Raw genomic sequence first — 18788 nt, 5'->3', positions numbered from 1 at the left:
CCCCGTCAATAGACGCCCCGCCCCCCGCCCCGTCAATAGGCGCCCCGCCCCCCCAATAGGCGCCCCGCCCCCCGCTCCGTCAATAGACGCCCCGCCCCCCGCCCCGTCAATAGACGCCCCGCCCCCCGCTCCGTCAATAGGCGCCCCGCCCCCCGCCCCGTCAATCGACGCCCCGCGCACTGTTGCTCGCGCAAGGTCACGACCGCCCGAACGCACTTTTGATGACTCGGCAACGTTTCGGGTGACCTGATTGGTTGTGTCGCTCCTGTAGTTGCTCAAATTGACCAATCAACTGCAGGGAGCGAAAATCAAACCGGGAAATCCTTGCTCGAAGAGCAACAAACGGACAGAGGATCAGAGACAGAGTGAGCAACAAACGGACAGAGGATCAGAGACAGAGTGAGCAACAAACGGACAGAGGATCAGAGACAGAGTGAGCAACAAACGGACAGAGGATCAGAGACAGAGTGAGCAACAAACGGACAGAGGATCAGAGACAGAGTGAGCAACAAACGGACAGAGGATCAGAGACAGAGTGAGCAACAAACGGACAGAGGATCAGAGACAGAGACCTGTATAAAACGTTAACATGGCAACTGCTGCGAGCGCTCAGGCCGTGGGAAAGCCTTTGCAATTGATGTCTTATGAAGGTATTCGAATAGGTAGTTTCACGGGGAAGGGGTGTTTGTGGGGCGACAGTTTGCACCGGGTTAGTTGCAAGCTGCTGTGGGGCTCGTAGATTGGAATTAACTTCCGATGACTTTTACTGATGTGGGTCATTTGCTAACGATTAAAAATTATAAATATGTTTGGAGGTATTTTAGTAATTCTGGCCTGACTGCTTTCTTTCTCTTTTTTTTCGTGAAGAGCAAAGGCGCCATAAAATAGAAGACTGTCTGTTGAGAAGAAAATATGCGAACAGTGTGGCAGATCAAGCAAGAAGCCGTTTGGCGAGCAGGTGATCAGCTTATTTATAGACTAATGTAAGGAGTCGCACCACACCAGGTTATAGTCCAACAGCTTTATTTGAAATCACAAGCTTTTGGAGCTTTGCTCCTTCGTCAGGTGAAGTGAGGAGTTGCATAAAGGCACAGCATGTATAGTCAGAGAATAATGCCTGGTGATTACAGATAATCTTTCGAACTGCCCTTTATCACACCTCGGCAGAGAGATAATCACAGCAATCAAAGGAGTGTTCAAACAGGTTTGTCAGGGAAACATTACATCCAAGAATACTGAGGTGGGGTCACCAGGGGTCAAATGTAGCAGATGCTGGGGTTTGTATTAAAAACAGATAACTTTTTTTGCTGGAAATCGCAGCAGGTCCGGCCGCATCTGTGTATGGAGAACAAGCCAACTACGACTTGAGTCTGGATGACGCTACGTCAGGTGGGGTTACATGTAGCATGACATGGACCCAAGATCCCGGTTGAGGCCGTCCTCATGGGTGCGGAACTTGGCTATCAATTTCTGCTCGACGATTTTGCGTTGTCGTGTGTCTCGAAGGCCGCCTTGGAGAACACTTACCTGAAGATCGGAGGCTGAATGTCCTTGACTGCTGAAGTGTTCCCCGACTGGGAGGGGAACCCTCCTGTCTGGCGATTGTTGTGCGGTGTCCGTTCATCTGTTGTCGCAGGGTCTGCATGGTCTCGCCAATGTACCATGCTCCGGGGCATCCTTTCCTGCAACGTATGAGGTAGACAACGTTGGCCGAGTCACAGGAGTATGAACCATGTACCTGGTGGTATCTGTGTCCACCATCACACGAGAGGACACCACCCACCAGGTACATGGTTCATACTTCTGTGACTCGGCCAACATTGTCTACCTCATACGTTGCAGGAAAGGATGCCCCGGAGCATGGTACATCGGCGAGACCATGCAGACACTGCGACAACGGATGAATAGACACCGCACAACAATCGCCAGACAGGAGGGTTCCCTCCCAGTCGGGGAACACTTCAGCAGTCAAGGACATTCAGCCTCCGATCTTCGGGTAAGTGTTCTCCAAGGCGGCCTTCGAGACACACGACAACGCAAAATCGTCGAGCAGAAATTGGTAGCCAAGTTCCGCACCCATGAGGACGGCCTCAACCGGGATCTTGGGTTCATGTCACGCTACATGTAACCCCACCTGACGTAGAGTCATCCAGACTCAAGTCGTAGTTGGCTTGTTCTCCATACACAGATGCAGCCGGACCTGCTGCGATTTCCAGCAAAAAAAAGTTATCTGTTTTTAATACAAACCCCAGCATCTGCTACATTTGACCCCTGATGACCCTGGATGTAATGTTTCCCTGACTAACCTGTTTGAACACTCCTTTGATTGCTGTGATCATCTCTCTGCCGAGGTGTGATAAAGGGCAGTTCGAAAGATTATCTGTAATCACCAGGCATTATTCTCTGACTATATATGCTGTGCCTTTATGCAACTCCTCACTTCACCTGACGAAGAAGCAAAGCTCCGAAAGCTTGTGATTTCAAATAAAGCTGTTGGACTATAACCTGGTGTTGTAAGACTCCTTACATTTGTCCACTCCAGTCCATCACCGGCATCTCCACATCGTATTTATAGACGAGCAGTCACGCTCCTCTCATTACTGGAGGTTATAAATGTCAAAATTCCTATTTGGTTCACATGAATCTGCCCTGTAGTATAAGGCGGGGAGGATCTGTGAAATGGCAGGCAGTAACTTTGAAATTTGAGGCCTGATTGTAGTACTGGGATTTCACATAAACAGGCATTCCTGAGCTTTATTTTAATGTCACACCGTATCTTAATTCTGGGGGTGTCGGAGATCGGAGGCTATCATTTTTGAATATGTTTATAGCTTGAAAATGCAATGTGTAAAGATTCATTAGTAAACTTATTCCTGTAGAAATAATGAAAAACATGACTTGCAGCACCCACCACCCCCCCCTCCATATTTTTGTGCTTTTGTTGGTGTGGACTTTCGCCTTCTGAAATCCCCGATTATCTTTAGTCTTCAATTATGATTATGCATATATACCTGAAACATCACAGCCTGTCCTTTCTCTTTACAGATACTAACTGACCTGTGTATTTACAGTATCTTATCTCTGTAGAATGTTTGTGTAAACAGCCATTTCAGTTGCCGTATTCAGCAACTGATAAGTGGCCTTTTTGGTTTTAATGGAGTTACTTATTTTCATATCTTCCTTCTAATGGGTGTGATTTGTAAAAAGAAATGATGGAGGTGCTTGGTTTAAAGGGATTACATAGAAATTACTGCATGGAAACAGGCTGATTGATCCAATAAGTACATGTTGGTGTTTATTCTCCACTCAAGTAGTAGCCCTAATCCCAAGTGCCTGCCCTGTTCCCATATCCCTTTATCTTCCCCTCCATGTCCCTTTATCCCCCTTTTCTTCAGCTACCTATCTAACCTATTCTTGAATGCTGATGGTCTGTGTTTCAATTGACTCCATTTCACAGCCATACAATCCTCTGTTTGTAAAAAAAAAAAGTTTCTCCTGCTTTTAGTCCTAAATTTTTCGCTTTTAATCATATTTAGGGGTGGAGGTGATTTATTTGCACCTGGACTAGCAGTATGATTTGCATCTGTTCATTTGACGCTGTTTGGTTAGCTCCATTCAAGTGACATCACAAGTAGATGTGACCCACTGACTCATAATACTGATATCACACGCTTCACCATGACTTATGCAGTTTGTAACTGGCAATTTTATATAGAATGTACACCACAGAAACAAGCCATTCGGCCCAACAGGTCCATTCTGGTGTTTATGCTCCACACCAGCCTCTTTCCTCCCTACTTCATTGAACCTCCCTCCCTACTTCATCCAACCCTAGCAGCATATCCTCCCATTCCTTTCTTCCTCATGTGTTTATCTAGCTTCCCCTTAAATGCATCTACGCTAATCATCCCAACATCTCCCTCCCTTCATTTGAAGTTGCTGCATGATGTTGTGTTGTCATTGTGATATCATAACAGTGAAAATATCTTAAAATTAAATTTCCCCTCACAAGTGTTTAAATGTTATTTTTGAATGCTAATATAGCAAATACATGGGGGTTTTTTTGTAAATAAGTTGATTTGAAGGGGACAAGTCATGTCCACTTGCCATTCTGATTATACTTACTGCTTTTTATTTCAAGGGTCTACCTGAAAGACAAGACAAATTTTGAGAGAGTTCAGGCTGCTAAAAGGCAAACGGAAGCAAGGGTAGGTACTGGAACTAAAAATGTAGATTACCTCCTTTTAACTGTAATTTATTGCATCTTTAGAAGGTAGAAATTGATGGGTTCTGTAACTTCTATATTCAAAAACATTACATTTCTAGTAATATATGTTCCAGTAATAGATAAAGAACTTGCATTTATATAGTGCCTCTGAAAACCGAGATAACCCCCTGTTCTTCTTTGAATAGCACTATGGGATCTGTTCTGTCCACCGTAGCAAGCAGCTGGGACCTCAGTTTATTGGCTCACCTGAAATATGTATTTCCAACACTCCCTCAATACTGTATGGGAGTGTCAGCTGAGATTATGTGCTGGAAGTCCATAATGGCGCTTGGACCCTGTTTAGTTCATTGTCATACATATTTTTCAACTTTTTTGATAGATTGTTAGCAATATTAGTTTGTGGAATATGTTAGAAAGCTATAAATGGTGTTTTGGCCTTTATGCTTTATTTAACACCTATGTAAAACAGAAGTTGATATGAAGACTGCAAGGTATTTAGAGAAAAATAAGGTTTCAGTGACCTTTTAATTTACTATAACTGTCAGCAGTCCTACAGAACATGATCTAACTCAGACCTTGGATGGAGCATGTTAATTTTACTGTTCCGAGGTGTAAAAAAACAATGCAGTCCATTAACTGATCACAATAATGTATTTCCATATCCTATTTCATAAACTTGCTTCCTTGCAATGCAAAGGAGAAAACTATAACTGTAACACAAATTGAGGAAGAAACTAGAAGCTAGATTTTAAAAGTTTATTCATAGGCCAGTCCAAAAAAACCTGAATAAATTAAGCAAAAACATGAGTTATGCCACTTTCCAATCACATCTTGGACATGTTTCAATTGAGGCCAAAATAATTGGATATCTCTCTAAATTATTTGATGTCTTTCACCTCCACTTTAAAAACGAATTCTCTCATAGAATAGGGAAAACATTTTATTTTAAATAATTGAGCATCTATTACACAAAATCATTGGCCTGAGGTGCTTTCCCCCTAAGAAGATTCCTGTCTGTTCAGTCAATGGACCTGGACAGTTCTGTGCTAGTGGCAATGATGGATATGTAGAGGAAGGAAATTTAAAAGGGATGGGGAAATTGCAATGTCTTTAAAATGAAACAGTAACAATTTCTCCTGGTTTTTTTTTTATTTAGGTATTTGAAGGGGGAAAAAAAGAATCAAAAAAACCTATTCAAAATAGAACCACATGCCAATCCTCTACTCGATCTGAATCAACTTTATTGAAGCAAAGAGCAAAGCCATCAATAAAGAATACTAATTCAGATACTAGTGAAACCAAAATGCCTGCCAAGCAAATCGCTCAACCTGAGAAACTGCCATCATCTGCCCAAGAGAACAATTCGAAAGTTGAACAAAAATCAAAAGGAAATACCAGTGCAGCTACTAATGAAACCAAATTACCTGCCCAACAAACAGTTGAATCGGAGAAACTGCCATTGGACCAAAAGAACAATTCGGACATAGAACAAAAATCAAAAGGAAAGAGTCAACCAAAAATGCAGAATGTCACGCTCAGCCAGTCCTTTCTCTCAGTTAAAAATGAGCAGGCTAAATTAATGATTGCTGAGAAGAGCAATAAATCAAAACCTCCTAACTCTACTTTTAAGAAGCCTGTGCTGGGCTCATTTCGTGGTAAGATTGTAGAATCCAAAATCCAGTCCTTTCGATTAAGTTCTCGGCAAAACAAGAAGCAGGAGAAATCTGATCTAGTGACAAGTACCTCTGTTACAGAGGTGCAGAATAAAGAATCCAGAGGCAAGTTGCACAAACCTAGACCAAAGGGAGTAGAAAATGTGCATCCTGTTAGGAAGACCTTAAATGTTACATCCCACAGCAAACAAGAGAGTTTAACTGCAGCTACTGATCTCAGTACTCCAAATAGCCAGAAACCACTTGCAACTGATGTGCTGAAAATAAAATTAGATTTTAAACAATCTGGCAGCGGTGACACTGCAACTGCTCAAACACTCAGTGCACCTAGTGCAAAGAAAACTGCTGTACCATTCCAAAACACCTCCAAAGGTGCACCTGCAAAACTCCCAGGATGGAAACTTTCAAAAGTTGGTGGCAACCATAAACCTATGAAACATAAAGAGTCTACAGAAGAAAAAAGGTAAATGTTTTCACTCTTTCATTCTAGGGGTGTAGGATCTGGTAATCTTGGTCCAACTGCTATAATTGATGCCCTGAAGCAAATTGGACACCATTGGGACTAGGAGGAGGTGAAAGCTTTTGCCAATGTATTCAGACAATTCTCAAAAATTCAACAAGGTATAGACCTGTATCATAGATTCTGGAAACCATCACTTGTATTTTTTTTAAAAATGACTGGGCTCAATTTGTTTTGATAGCTTGGATGAAGAATTGTTGTTGTAAATGTGGCCATAGCAATTCTACCCACCCCTTGAGATTTTTCCGATGTTCAACTGAAACTGAAATTACTGTTCACTTATCAAAGGGAACCAAAAAACACACACTTTCTAACTTTTTGGATTTGAGCCTTTTTTTGCTGAAAGAATTGAAATATTTAACAAGCATTACAAACCACGTTGTTTATGCAGTGAAGAAAAATATTTTGAAGTTTTTTATGGTTGGGTAAATAGCTAATCATTTTTATATTAGCAAGAAAGGTCGACTAATCCCTCAAAAGGTTAAAGCTTGAAATACCAAAGGTTTATGATTGCTGCATTTATATATTTTGATTTGTTTAACATAGTTGTGTTCTACTTCAGGACAAAATTAACACAATGGATGACGTCAAAGGGGAAATTAGTAAAAAGACCAGCAATGACACCCTTGCAAAGAAAGAAAGTTGTGGAAGAACCAGTGAAATCGATTTGGACGACAATTGCTGAAGAGGACAATGAGGGTGAATTTGAGAACAAAATCAACCAATGTCTTTCTGAGTGCCTTAAACGGATTAACGAGGTAAAAATTGTCAGTTCTCTTAAAACTGCATTTTAATCAAGAACCGCTGATAGGAAGAAACTAAATGATTAGTAGGTGGGAACAACATTTCTGAGGACTCGATGAAGATTACCGAGGAGAGTATAGACCGATGATTAAAGACTCCACAAAATACAAGGTTCATGTGCTGCTGGAAATTAAGTCACCCAAGGGTAGCAATTGTCCAGAAAGGGCTGATTTTCTTGACCTACCAATATTCAGCTGACAAAACATTACTATAATACTTTTGGTGGTAGCCATCTGGGGCATATTGATCCCTGAACATGCTGTTCAAGTACACTAGTGATTTCCTCTCCCCCCCCCCCCCCCCCCCCCACTTCTAAGGAACTCAGAATCACTTTTCAGTAACAGTTCTGGGTCTCAGAATGACATCATCATCTTAATTGTAATGAACAGCCCTAAATGTCTGGGGTCCTGTGATAAGATCCTGGGTTTGCAAATCCTAGATCTTGATGTCAACAAAATGCTCCAATAGTGAGAGATTAAAGTCGATTTAATGGTTGCCCATCTTCCTTGTTGTAGCAGTATATGAGGAGGTTCCTAAGAATGGAAAAGGATGTAAATTTTACTTGCATTGCTTGTGGTTCCCAAGGGATTAGGGTTTCCATTTCCTCTTGGACTTCAAACCCTGTAAGTTTTCAAGACATTAGACAATTCAGGCAGTTTGGTTGCTGTTCAGTCCTATTGTAGAAAGTTCCTAAACTATAATTTCCAGGGAAAAGGCTTGCACAGTTCCCTGTATCGATGGTGTTGAAAATGAAAGCCTTCCATCCATCGTTGTTAGGACCTTGTTTGAGGTCTTCTGTGTTATTGATTTATGCTTGTCTCAAAATAAGTGTGCTTATCCTTGTATGTCTTTAAATGTGTGGGAAGGAGAGAATTGTGTGGATAATGTAATTATCCCTGAAATTTTCCTTGTGAATGCACTTGGGCTGCATGCGCGATTGTACGCATGTGAAAATACCTCCGTTTGAAGAATAAATATATTCCTATTAGGTAACTTTAGTATCTTTCTTTTAACAAATTATTACACTCGAGCTGGCCAATCCACAAAGTGGAGTGCGTAAATGGATATTTCAGATCTAGAATTTTTTTTTTCTTCAGGGCTGCCCAAGTGAAGATGCTTTGCAGACTCTTCAGACTTTCATTGAGAGCGTTCCTAAGGCTAAGAAGTTTGTACGGTACTGGATCTGTCTTGCACAACTTGAACAACGCAAAGGATCTGTCCACGGTGTCATGACTGTTTATGAACAAGCCATTAGAATGGGGGCGCAGGTATTGATGACTTTGGCTTCCTCTTTATTTCTGAAAACTATGAAAGAAATGGAACATTCCACAAATGCTTGGGTGGCATGTTATTTTTATCCGTTAAGTGAGTAGAGCCCCTTTTACCAGTGGGGGGGAAGAAAAAACTTAGTTTGTACAACATTGTGTATTCCATTGTATGTGTACTGTACTAGTTGCCCATTTTTTTGTAAAATTCTGTCAGCTGCTATATTGTAAATCCCACACCTTATTCCTGTATCATGCTGTTTATATCTGTGTGCATTTTGTCTTGTCTTAGCTTGATTGCAATTCTCTTTAACTTGATTACATGTTTTAAAAGCCAGCTGCAGTCAAAATCATGTGCTCAGTTTAACGCAACAAACTGTTGCAAGTATTTCAGATATCTCCCAAGAGCTGTAGTTTATGGGGAAGAGCTAAACCACATTCAAACAAAAACAGTTGCATTATGTGTAAGGTTGGCAGCTCCTTTTGAACTGAGTTGGCAACTTTAAATCCAACATGTCCAAGCAACTGTTTGAGGCGTATTTAAAATGGACAATTGAAATAAGTTGGTTAGAACTTTGAAAGCACAACTAATTAGCTCCTTCATATAGACTAGAAAAGAATAGAGTTCTCTGATCCACTCATACTCATTATCATGCAGGGTTTTTTTTTGTCCCTAATCATTAATTATAGTGAAGTAAAGGGCACTTTTTTGTAATAGGTTTTTTTTCTTCTTATTTTTCAGCCTGCAGAAGAATTGCGTAATACACTTGCTGATATTTTGAGAAACACCAAGACTCCCAAGAAACCATGTGATGGTGAGTTTAAAGAAGCAACTTTTTTTTTCTACCCTCCCTCCCTGAGATAGCAACTTGTGTTACAATATTTCTCAATGGGTGCTGCCAGTCCTCTGGTACCTTGCCTAAACGTCCATTCTGGTCAGTGAGTATTGGTAGACAATTAGACCGAGGCACTACCAGTGAGCCAATTGTGCTCTACCCCTGACTTTTATGCATGTACATTTTCCACCAGGGGTCATAAGATAGTGTCCAGGGGTGAGGAATTTTTGGTGGATGTGGGTCTTTCTTTTTCCCTCTCCAATCTGGATGCACTCCACACTATTAACATTGGCTCCTGGTCCGGGAACGCCTCTTTTAAAAAAAATTCTCATCCTTATTTTCAAATCCCTCCATGGCCTTGCCCCTCCCTCCCAATCTTTGTAACCTCCTTCAGCCCTACAACCCTCTGAGATCTCTGCACTCCTCCAATTCTTGCCTCTTGCGCATCTTTGATTTTAATCGCTCCATCACTGGCGGCCATGCCTTCAGCTGCCTAGGCTATAAGCTCTGGAATTCCCTCCCTAAACCTCTCTACCCTCCTTTAAGACGCTCCTTTTAAAACCTTCCTCTTTCACCAAACTTTTGGTCACCTGTCCTAATATCTCCTTATGTGGCTTGGTGTCAAATTTTGTTAATGGTCCCGTGAAGCGCCTTCAGTCGTTTTATTACGTTAAAGGTGCTATATAAATGCAAGTTGTTATTGTCGTGCCTCACTGCTACTCTGGCTGAGATCAGCTATTTTCTGGCCTCTATGATTTAGCACAACACCACTAGATACATTTGTCCACTGAGCCATCATCGGAATCAGCGACTGAAGATTTGCTATGAGTTGTTATAATTCTCCAAAGAAATGGAGATCTCAAATCAATTGTCTAGCTTTGGACCCATCTCTTTTACTTTTGAGTATTCCATGAGAACACTAATATAATGCTTCTGACCCAGTTTATATCCTCCCTCTGAAGGCTTGCTTATACGTCTGTAAAATTAATTTTGTTTTTCTTCTTTGTCAAAAGATGCATTTTTATCATAGAATTAATTTTTACCTGAAGTAGGTGACTGGCTCATTTTCCTTAAAGTTCATCATTGACTGCCAGCATCCTCATTTCCTTATTTTTGGTTTTTCACTTTTGAAGACTCCCTTTTCTAGGAATGCATTTAAAACTGAATTTCCGAAGAAAGCTTTGAATTCCCTGGTTTGCATAAACACTCTGATTTGAGCAGTGACTTGAAATAAAATTATTAATGTATAGCACCCTTATAGTGAGTAGGCCTTTGCGAAGTGCCCTTTTCAGGTATTACGGGACTCCTCAAATGAATGAAATTCTGATTAAGGTGATAGCTATTGTGGGGATTGCAAAAAATTTTTACTTGTTTTTTTCTAGGATGTTCACTTTAACTTCAGTTATGTTTAGTCTCAACTTATCTTCATCTTTGTATATCTGGAGAATGAGATGGATATGGAAGCTGTGAATAGGTTAACTTTGATAGGAGTCCAATAATGAATTTAGTTCCCTATGCTTCACAACACGAAGCAGGAATTGGGGGGAAAAGCTTATTCAAAACTATGGTTGTAAAGCTAAAACCTTCTAAACACTTTCACAGAACTATGCAAATGACAGAGTTTAAGAATTTCAACACAACATTAATTGCGATTAACAATGTACCTCTTATCTCTATTGCAAAAAACGGAACTGAAGATGATGGAGCACAGCAAGATCCAGAGCTGGAAATGTATTACATGACTGAACAGAAACCTCCTGAGGAAGAAGTGGACCTTGCAGATAATGAACAGACGCCTCCTAGAGAAGAAAATGTTTACTGCACAGATGATAAACAGGGCCTCCCTCTAGAGGAGCAAGTAGCGTGTGTTGCTGCAACTGAAGAACACAGTGTTTCCAAAGAGAACGAAAAAGATCCCATGGCGAATGAACAGCAACTTCCCTCAGATGAAGGAGTGGACCTCACAGCTGATGAGCAGCAACTTTCTGTGAAGCAAGAAGTGGAGCCCACAACTGAAGAACAGCCCCTTCCTTCTGTGGTGGATAAAGTTGATGATAAAGAGGGCTGTGAGGCAGAAACCAAAGAAAATTATGTTGAAGGTGATTATGAAATTGAAGAGGTTGATGATGTGATCGAAGATATGAAGACCCCTGTGAAGCAAATAATGACACCGAATAAAATAGAAAATAGAGGATCATCTGTTAAGTATAATGTGAAAGCAACACCTAATTCGCAATGGTAAGAAAATTCTTTGATTTTTACCTGCCACATTTAAAAAAAATCTCCAATATGGGAAGTAAAGTTCTTGCATCTTTGGAAAGAAATCAAGGGGATGTTTAGCAAGGCTCTGCAGGAAGGTTGTGTTTGACTAGGTTCAGCCTGTAAAATCCCTGCAATTTATCCTTTGTTATATTTTATATGATTCAGTTATTTACACTGACTGGGATTGGCTATTTTAAGATCATGTTGACTTCACAACTGGTAATTTAATCCTGTTCAACTTATAACCAATTGAATCTTCTCTTTTTACAGTGCAAAGAATACAGTTCAGCTAGAAAAGAGCAACTCTACGATCAAAGATGTGAAGTTTCTGACTCCTGTAAGACGTTCTCGACGTATTGAACAAGTGTCTTCCCAATTACCATTAATGCTGCAGGATCATGATCCCAGTGTTTCCTCCTTGGAGGATCTGAAAAAGTTGGGAGAAGTGTCTACTGCCTACGCGTTCAGGGTGAATAGTGCACTGCCAGAATGTACCAACATTTCAACTGAATGATATGGGTTTTATGTTAACTTTTAATTAAATACACCTTATGTTCCAAAGCATCATTTAGTCAAAATGCAGTGCACGCTGCTGCTGCATAATTGTTTCCGTACTATTTGTATACACTATAGGAGGGTTCTTTAGTATGCTATAGTACAATAAAGAGCTAGGAAAATGATGCATGCTTTATGGGAAGCCTGAGTGTTAGTGGCTCATAGTATTGGTTCTTATATCTCCACTGGAGAGCAGAATCTAGATCAGGTTGCATTGGACCTTAAATACTCAAATATACATTTATGAACTAATGTGTCTAATGCTATGGCTATTCTTCTAGCTAGATGCTAGCTGAAGAACCCTGACAACTAATCTTTACTCCAATATTTAAAAAAAATAATCATTGCATCTTTTTTAATGGCTATGTAAATGACAGATTTAAGTGCTTAAATCTTTAAATAACAAAATTTGATTTACACCACATCTGTAATCTCAATCAAAAAATATGGATATTTTCACAATACAAAGCAACGTAAGGTCACAAAGCTATTGCACAGGAGACTGGTTTGGGGGGTAATTTTTATATAATAAAGTCCCTAGTAGACATGGGTATGTAATTGCATTAATTTATATTTTTTTTCTAATTTATCTCAGTCCTGGAGTTGAGCTGAACACTAATTGAAGAAAAAAAATTATTTCTTCTCAGACTAATAGAGGGATTTTTTTTTGGTATAAAATATAATTTAGTTTTAAAAGCACCTTTTTTGTCCCTGCTTGCTGTGCTGTAATGCAATCATTATGTTACTAAAACAAAGCATTTTTATATATACTGTTTTATACTCACCCCAAGCTTGTGAAATAATAATCCAAATGCGTTTTCACTTTTTAAAAAAATGAAAATGTTGCTTTTGGCTTAGAATAACGGATATCATTCTTACTTGAATCTGGTCTTTGTGTTATCTTTTCAATGTTTTGTACTTCATTAAAAGGTCATTCTGTTACTCCTTGGATGAAGAATTTTCTTTGGTTGCAACATCAGTTAAATGTCTATAATCAATACTCTACAGTGGAGTGCTTGGAATAAATGTACCTCTTTCTCTTTTCCCCCTCTTCTCCCAACCCCCCCCCCCAAAAAAAAACAAATTAGATATTCATTAGCGTCAGAGTAAATATGCCACAGAAGGGTCACTGCAAGTTCATCGTACAGGTAATATACACGGTGGGGTCAGAGGACTAACCAATTTAAGACCTTAGAGCATGGAAATGAGAGGAGGCCCATCAAGCTTTTCCTTCATATACATATTGTCGATTTCAGCCAACATTATAATCTTGAGATCAGGACAGTTAGATTCCCACCTTCCTTGCTGCCTGCACCCACCCCGGCCAAGGGTCACATACTGCTACAGCTGGCATTCTGGGCCAGTCTCTGTTGCTTTCCCCTATTAATATAGGCCCTGATATTAGCGGGATGGGGGTGTGCATCAGTGGCTGGGAAATGCCAGCATCGTGGAGGTCCTGCCATTTTATAACTCATTTATAAAAATTATAGTGCCCACAACACTGACACCTGTAAGACTCCATTGCCAACCAGTTTGCACTGTGACTCCTGTGAAGAAATTCTTTCCTCTGGTGGGGGAATCAAGAACACAGGGACATAATCTTAAAATTAGCACTAAACCATCAATAAAGAAACTTCCTCAAAACCTAGCTATTTGACAGCCTTCAGTAACTCTCTTCCATGGCTCTGCATCTGTTCCTTTGTAAAGTGCCTGGGGATATATTAGTTAAAAGTTCTATATAAATGCAAGTTCTTGTTAAGGTGTTGCCTTCACAATTGTCCGGAATGCATGCAATAGTACATAAACTGAATGAATACAGTTTTGCATTAATCTTTGAAAGGTTCTTTTTTAAAAATGGTCTTTAAGAAAAATAATCTGCCAAACTTTTATTTTTGTTTGAGGGAGAAGAGCAACATGAAGTGATGCAGTGATGTGTTGTATGTTCATACTGTGACTTTGGAAAATCTTTCTTCATTTGTTTACAAACTCTTCGATTAAGATGATGGCTCCTGAACATGCACCCAGCACAATTAACATAGTGTAAAAATAATTGTCTTATAGAATAGTTTGAAATAATGTGTAGAAATAACGGTTCTAACACCTTAACTCAGTATAGATAGTTCAGTTATAAAAATGTAATTATGTGAAAAAGTGTGGCAATAGTGGAGGTAACTGTGATATGACCAGTTTCTATTATTAGAGAGCTGGCTCGAGGTTCAAAACTAGCCCACAGTTATATTGAGTAGAAAGCAAAACGGACTGATGCTTCGTGCTCACTCCCATGTTATGTCAGTGAATAGAAAAAAATTCTCTAACCCCTAACACGTGATGATGGTAACGCCCGCAGTGGCCTCGGTTGGCGTGTTGTTTCCGGTTCATGTAAAGCCTGGGAGGTGATTTACGAGTGGATTGAAGGTTTGTGTGTTTTACATATATTTAACTGACTGGATAGTTTGCAGTACTTACCCTTGATCCGGAGCAGCATTGGGAGTAGGAGCCCGATTTGGAATGGAAGGCTCTTTGTTACATTGTATCAGACTGTCGGAAGGTTACAATAACCAGGGGCCAGTGCCAGGAATTCCTGACAACCCGCAACTCCTCCCAAAATATGTCTCCATCCCGAATAAGCTCGGAACAAATGGAAAAAAGCAAACAAACACTAGTTTTTAACATCGGCTCACTCCCAGTTTGGTGATTCCAGCGAATTATTTCGGAGAGATTGTCTGGGGTGTTTGTCATTGTTATAATTCATAATTTCATCTCTAAATTAACTCAGAATAGTAGTTAATATCGTCTCCTTAACAAAATTAATTATCCTATTGCATACATTCCATTATTGAAGGGTGAGTGGATTACAATATAAAACCTGCGTATCGGGTGTTATGGTATGATAGTCACTCACTGTCAACTGTCAGGAACAAAGCCTTTGCTATCGATTGATTCATTCTAACTGGGACTAGTGACTGTAATGCGAGCATCGTGAGAAATCTCAGGACATTGTACTCCCACTGTTACCCCGGTTTCGCAATTTTTTATGTAAAGTCCCGGAGGGAGTTAAAATGCTGATATCTGAGCGATAACAAATCCCCTTACCCTAATTCTAGTACTCCTTTGAATAAAGAGTCCAAGATTTAAAGTGTACAACTCGCCCTGATTGAGGAACAGCGGGCTTCAAGGTGACGTCTACTTTCCATTTATAGATTGCTGCATTTTAAAAAGTAAATAAATGTACCGGGCTGCTTCCCGTATTTAAACTTTAATAAAGCCCAAATCTTAAAAAAAAAATCAGAAAAGTCAACAAAGATTGTTAATATAAATATGGTAGGGCTGTACTAAATTTTCAGAACAAGATTTGTTCATCCATTGATTTGCAAAGGGATTCAGGGTTACTGAGATATCAACACCACTTGATTTTCTTTGTTTCAGGAGAAGAAACGTGTGCCCCCGAAAGAGGTGTGGGGAGGAAATCCATGATCATATGTGGACTCTAAATGGAGCAGGCTTAATGGGTTGAATGGTCCTTTCTCCAGCTAGACTCTTATGATCTTATGCTTGTGATTGGGAATTGAAAAATGCAAATTGATTCTATCTGTTCTTGTAAAGAATTTGTATTCATACAGTGTCTTCAGGATGTCCCAAAGTGCTTTACAACCAATGACTTTATTTTTTGAAGTTCAGTTACTTTTATGTTTGCACATGTGGCAGCCAATTTGTGCATTGCAAGGTCCACAAACAGCAAATGAATAAATGACCCAGATAATCTGATTTTGGTGTTGTCGGTTGAGGGAGGAATGTTGGCCAGGACACCAGGAGAACTTTCTGTGCTTCTTTGCATAGTGCTATGGGATCTTTTACAATCACCAGAGCAGGCAAACAGGGCTTCGGTTAACATTTCACGCAAAAGGCACCACCCCTAGGTACTGTACTGAAGTATCAACCTCGATTATGTGCTTATATCTATATAGTGGGGTTTATAATGAATTTCTAGCTCAACATATTAAATATTCTTCAGGCAGTTGTCATCTGTTAAATTCGATTCATGGTGGATTTTATGTAATTCAAAAATCTTCTGCCAAAATTAAGTTGAAACTTTGTATAAACTAAGGGAAACCAAAAGCAGAGGAAATACATAATCTCAGATTATGCCTTGTACACAATATAAATGTTGTCCCTCAAGATAAAAATCCACAGATTACCTGCACCAATAATTTAAGGCTTCTGAACTCTGACTGCCGTGCAAAAACAGTGAGTAAATTGGTGTCAATCAATTCACTTACATGCTGGTCAGTAATAGATTTACATTGGTGTTCAGATTGACTCTATAGCTTTCTTCAAGTACTAGTTCACTATTCTAGGCATTATAAATGTGATAATACATGCAGAGACAAAAAAATACAAGCACATTTCATTTGTCATTTGTAATTAGGGAGATCAAAGCCTTCCCATCCTCCCTTTCTCAGGTCACAGAATGACTGGGTGAATGACTGGGTGTATGCCTGTGTAAAATCCATACGACTCAGTGTTCATACAGGAGTGGGTTTATGTAACGAGGCCTCATGGCCAACACAATACAACCCCCTTCTCATTACCAGATTCACTGGACAAAAGCGATTTATTTATACGCAGGAAGGCATAAATCAAAATCCAACGAGTTCTAAAAGCAATAATAACTTCTGCTGCTTGTTTGCTCACTGCTCATTGGTTGTTTCATTACATGACCAACCACTGGTTTCAGGCTGCCTGCTGTACCAAAAGAGCAGGATGTCAAAATCATAGTTCATGCTGGCTGAACTCACTATTATAAATATTTAATGCAAAACCAGAGACAGAGGGGAAAAAAATTGTTAGATCTATTTTGGACAACTTGCAGGAATCCTGCTGAGAGGCAATTGCTTGGCAGTTATTTTTCTTCACATATACAATGTTTTTTTTAACATAGTCAAACATATTGGAATGATTTCCAGAGGTTATATTAAAACAGTGCAAAATGTTTCACTGATTAACACAAAAGTGCTATTATTTTTCAGACAAGTGTTTCATGATGGACGCTTACACTGTATTAAAGGTAATTGGGGAAGGTTCATTTGGCAGAGCTCTTTTGGTCCAAGCCCACAATGAAAGTCAGCAATACGTGATGAAGGAAATTCATCTTTCAAAGGTAAATGTGATGTGAGCATGTTTTTATCTTTATTTAAGGGGATATTTGGTTAAATTCCCTCTTTATATTTTTATCCCTTTCATCCATCTCAATGGAGGGATACCATTGGTTTGACCCTCAAAGTTCTCACTTAACACTGGATTGAGAACTGAATGGAATGGGACTTGAAACTGCATCCATCTCCGTTTGTGGTGCTGAACATTTTTAGAAATGGCAGTCATCACCATTGCTATGCCTGTAGGGTTTTTAAAAAAGTATTTATTATATTTTCTGTTGTTCTCTTGTGATGTTCTCCCTGTATTGTGCACCAGCTAAAAGAGTGGTTAGGTAACTTCTTATGTCTACGCTGTTCTAGGCCAAACCACAAGAACACCCCTAGACTCTCCCAATAATTTCTGCTTACCACTAGTGTTCTGTGGAGAACAATCTAGCCTTCACTTAGCAAGTCCCTACAATTTCACATTGAGTGCAATAACCTGAACTGAACTGAAAAAAAAACACAAGACAATAGTTGTATAAATAAAGAAAAAAGAAAGAACTTGAATTTTACAGTAGTGTATACGAATTTTGAGATGGCATTCTCACAAGAGGCTTGTTAGAAAAATTCAGGCATATGGTATAAGAGGAAATGTAATAGCATGGATAAAAAGGTGGTGATGGATAGAAAACAAAGAGGGTATATAGGTGTTGTTCGGACTGGAGAAAGGTTGGAGGTGGTGTACCCCAGGGCTTAGTGTTGTGTCTGTTTTTGTTTTTGTCGTATGCAGTTAATTTTGACTTGGATATTTGGGACACAATTTTGAAATGTGCTGACAACACAAAAGTAGGAGGTTTGGTGAGGAGGACTTTAAAAGACATAAGGAAAACAGCCTGTTGGTAGAATGGACAGAGAGGTGGCAGTTGCAATTTAAATGTGATAAGTATGAGGTAATAAATTTTGGGAGGAAAAATGAGAATATACACTTAATGAAAAGACACTGAAGGGTTGAATAGAGAGTCCTAGGGGTTCAAATACATAATTCCTTGAAAGTGCAAGTGCGGTTAGATAAAGCCATGAAGAAGACCAATAGAATTTTGGGGTTTATAATTGGGAGCATAGTGTACAAGAGTAAAGAAGTAATGATGAATTTATGCAAGACACTGGCTAGGTCACAGTTAGAGTTCTTTGTGCAGTTTTGGGCACCCCGTAATAGAAAGGCTGTTAAAACCATAAAGAGCGTACAGCATAAATTCATTAGGATATGCCAGGGATGGGAAACTATAGTTATGAGGAATGACTTGAGATATTGGGACTATTTCCATTAGAGCAGTGAAGGCTACTTGGAGATTTAATAAAGATTTTTAAAATTATGAAGAGTTTTGGTAGAATAAACAGGGACAAACTATTTCTTTTGATTGGGGAGTCAATGACAAGAGGTCATCAATTTAATATTATCATTGAGAAGAAAGGTTAGGAGAAATTTCTTTACACCAGGTGTTGTTGGAGC

At 39.6% G+C, this 18788-nt stretch overlaps 2 protein-coding genes across 3 annotated transcripts in view; both read left to right on the top strand.

The window, feature by feature from the left end:
* The first annotated feature begins 311 nt into the window (after nt 1-311).
* On the top strand, nt 312-13027 carry si:ch211-266i6.3 (cytoskeleton-associated protein 2). Its single transcript, XM_067985389.1, has 9 exons — nt 312-650; nt 868-958; nt 4142-4208; nt 5385-6364; nt 6984-7179; nt 8323-8493; nt 9233-9305; nt 11024-11564; nt 11859-13027. Exons 1-9 carry the CDS (start codon nt 590-592, stop codon nt 12100-12102), a joined length of 2424 nt encoding a protein of 807 aa, XP_067841490.1. The 5' UTR covers nt 312-589; the 3' UTR covers nt 12103-13027.
* Nucleotides 13028-14499: 1472 nt separating this feature from the next.
* nek3 (NIMA related kinase 3) overlaps nt 14500-18788 on the top strand; it is a 29247-nt gene continuing 24958 nt past the window's right edge. Inside the window, exons 1-3 of one of the 2 annotated variants that reach the window (XM_067985875.1) lie at nt 14530-14558; nt 15570-15596; nt 17171-17301. In XM_067985875.1, coding sequence (XP_067841976.1) covers nt 17182-17301 — 120 coding nt within the window. In that variant the 5' untranslated portion in view covers nt 14530-14558; nt 15570-15596; nt 17171-17181. Of the gene's footprint in view, nt 14559-15569; nt 15597-17170; nt 17302-18788 lie in introns of both variants that reach the window. The other variant, XM_067985874.1, reaches the window with a different exon arrangement.

The sequence above is a fragment of the Heptranchias perlo genome, chromosome 6 (assembly GCF_035084215.1).
Source record: "Heptranchias perlo isolate sHepPer1 chromosome 6, sHepPer1.hap1, whole genome shotgun sequence".
Classification (NCBI taxonomy): domain Eukaryota; kingdom Metazoa; phylum Chordata; class Chondrichthyes; order Hexanchiformes; family Hexanchidae; genus Heptranchias; species Heptranchias perlo.
Note: the sequence above shows the minus strand (reverse complement) of the source record. Positions and strands in the feature narration are given on the sequence as shown.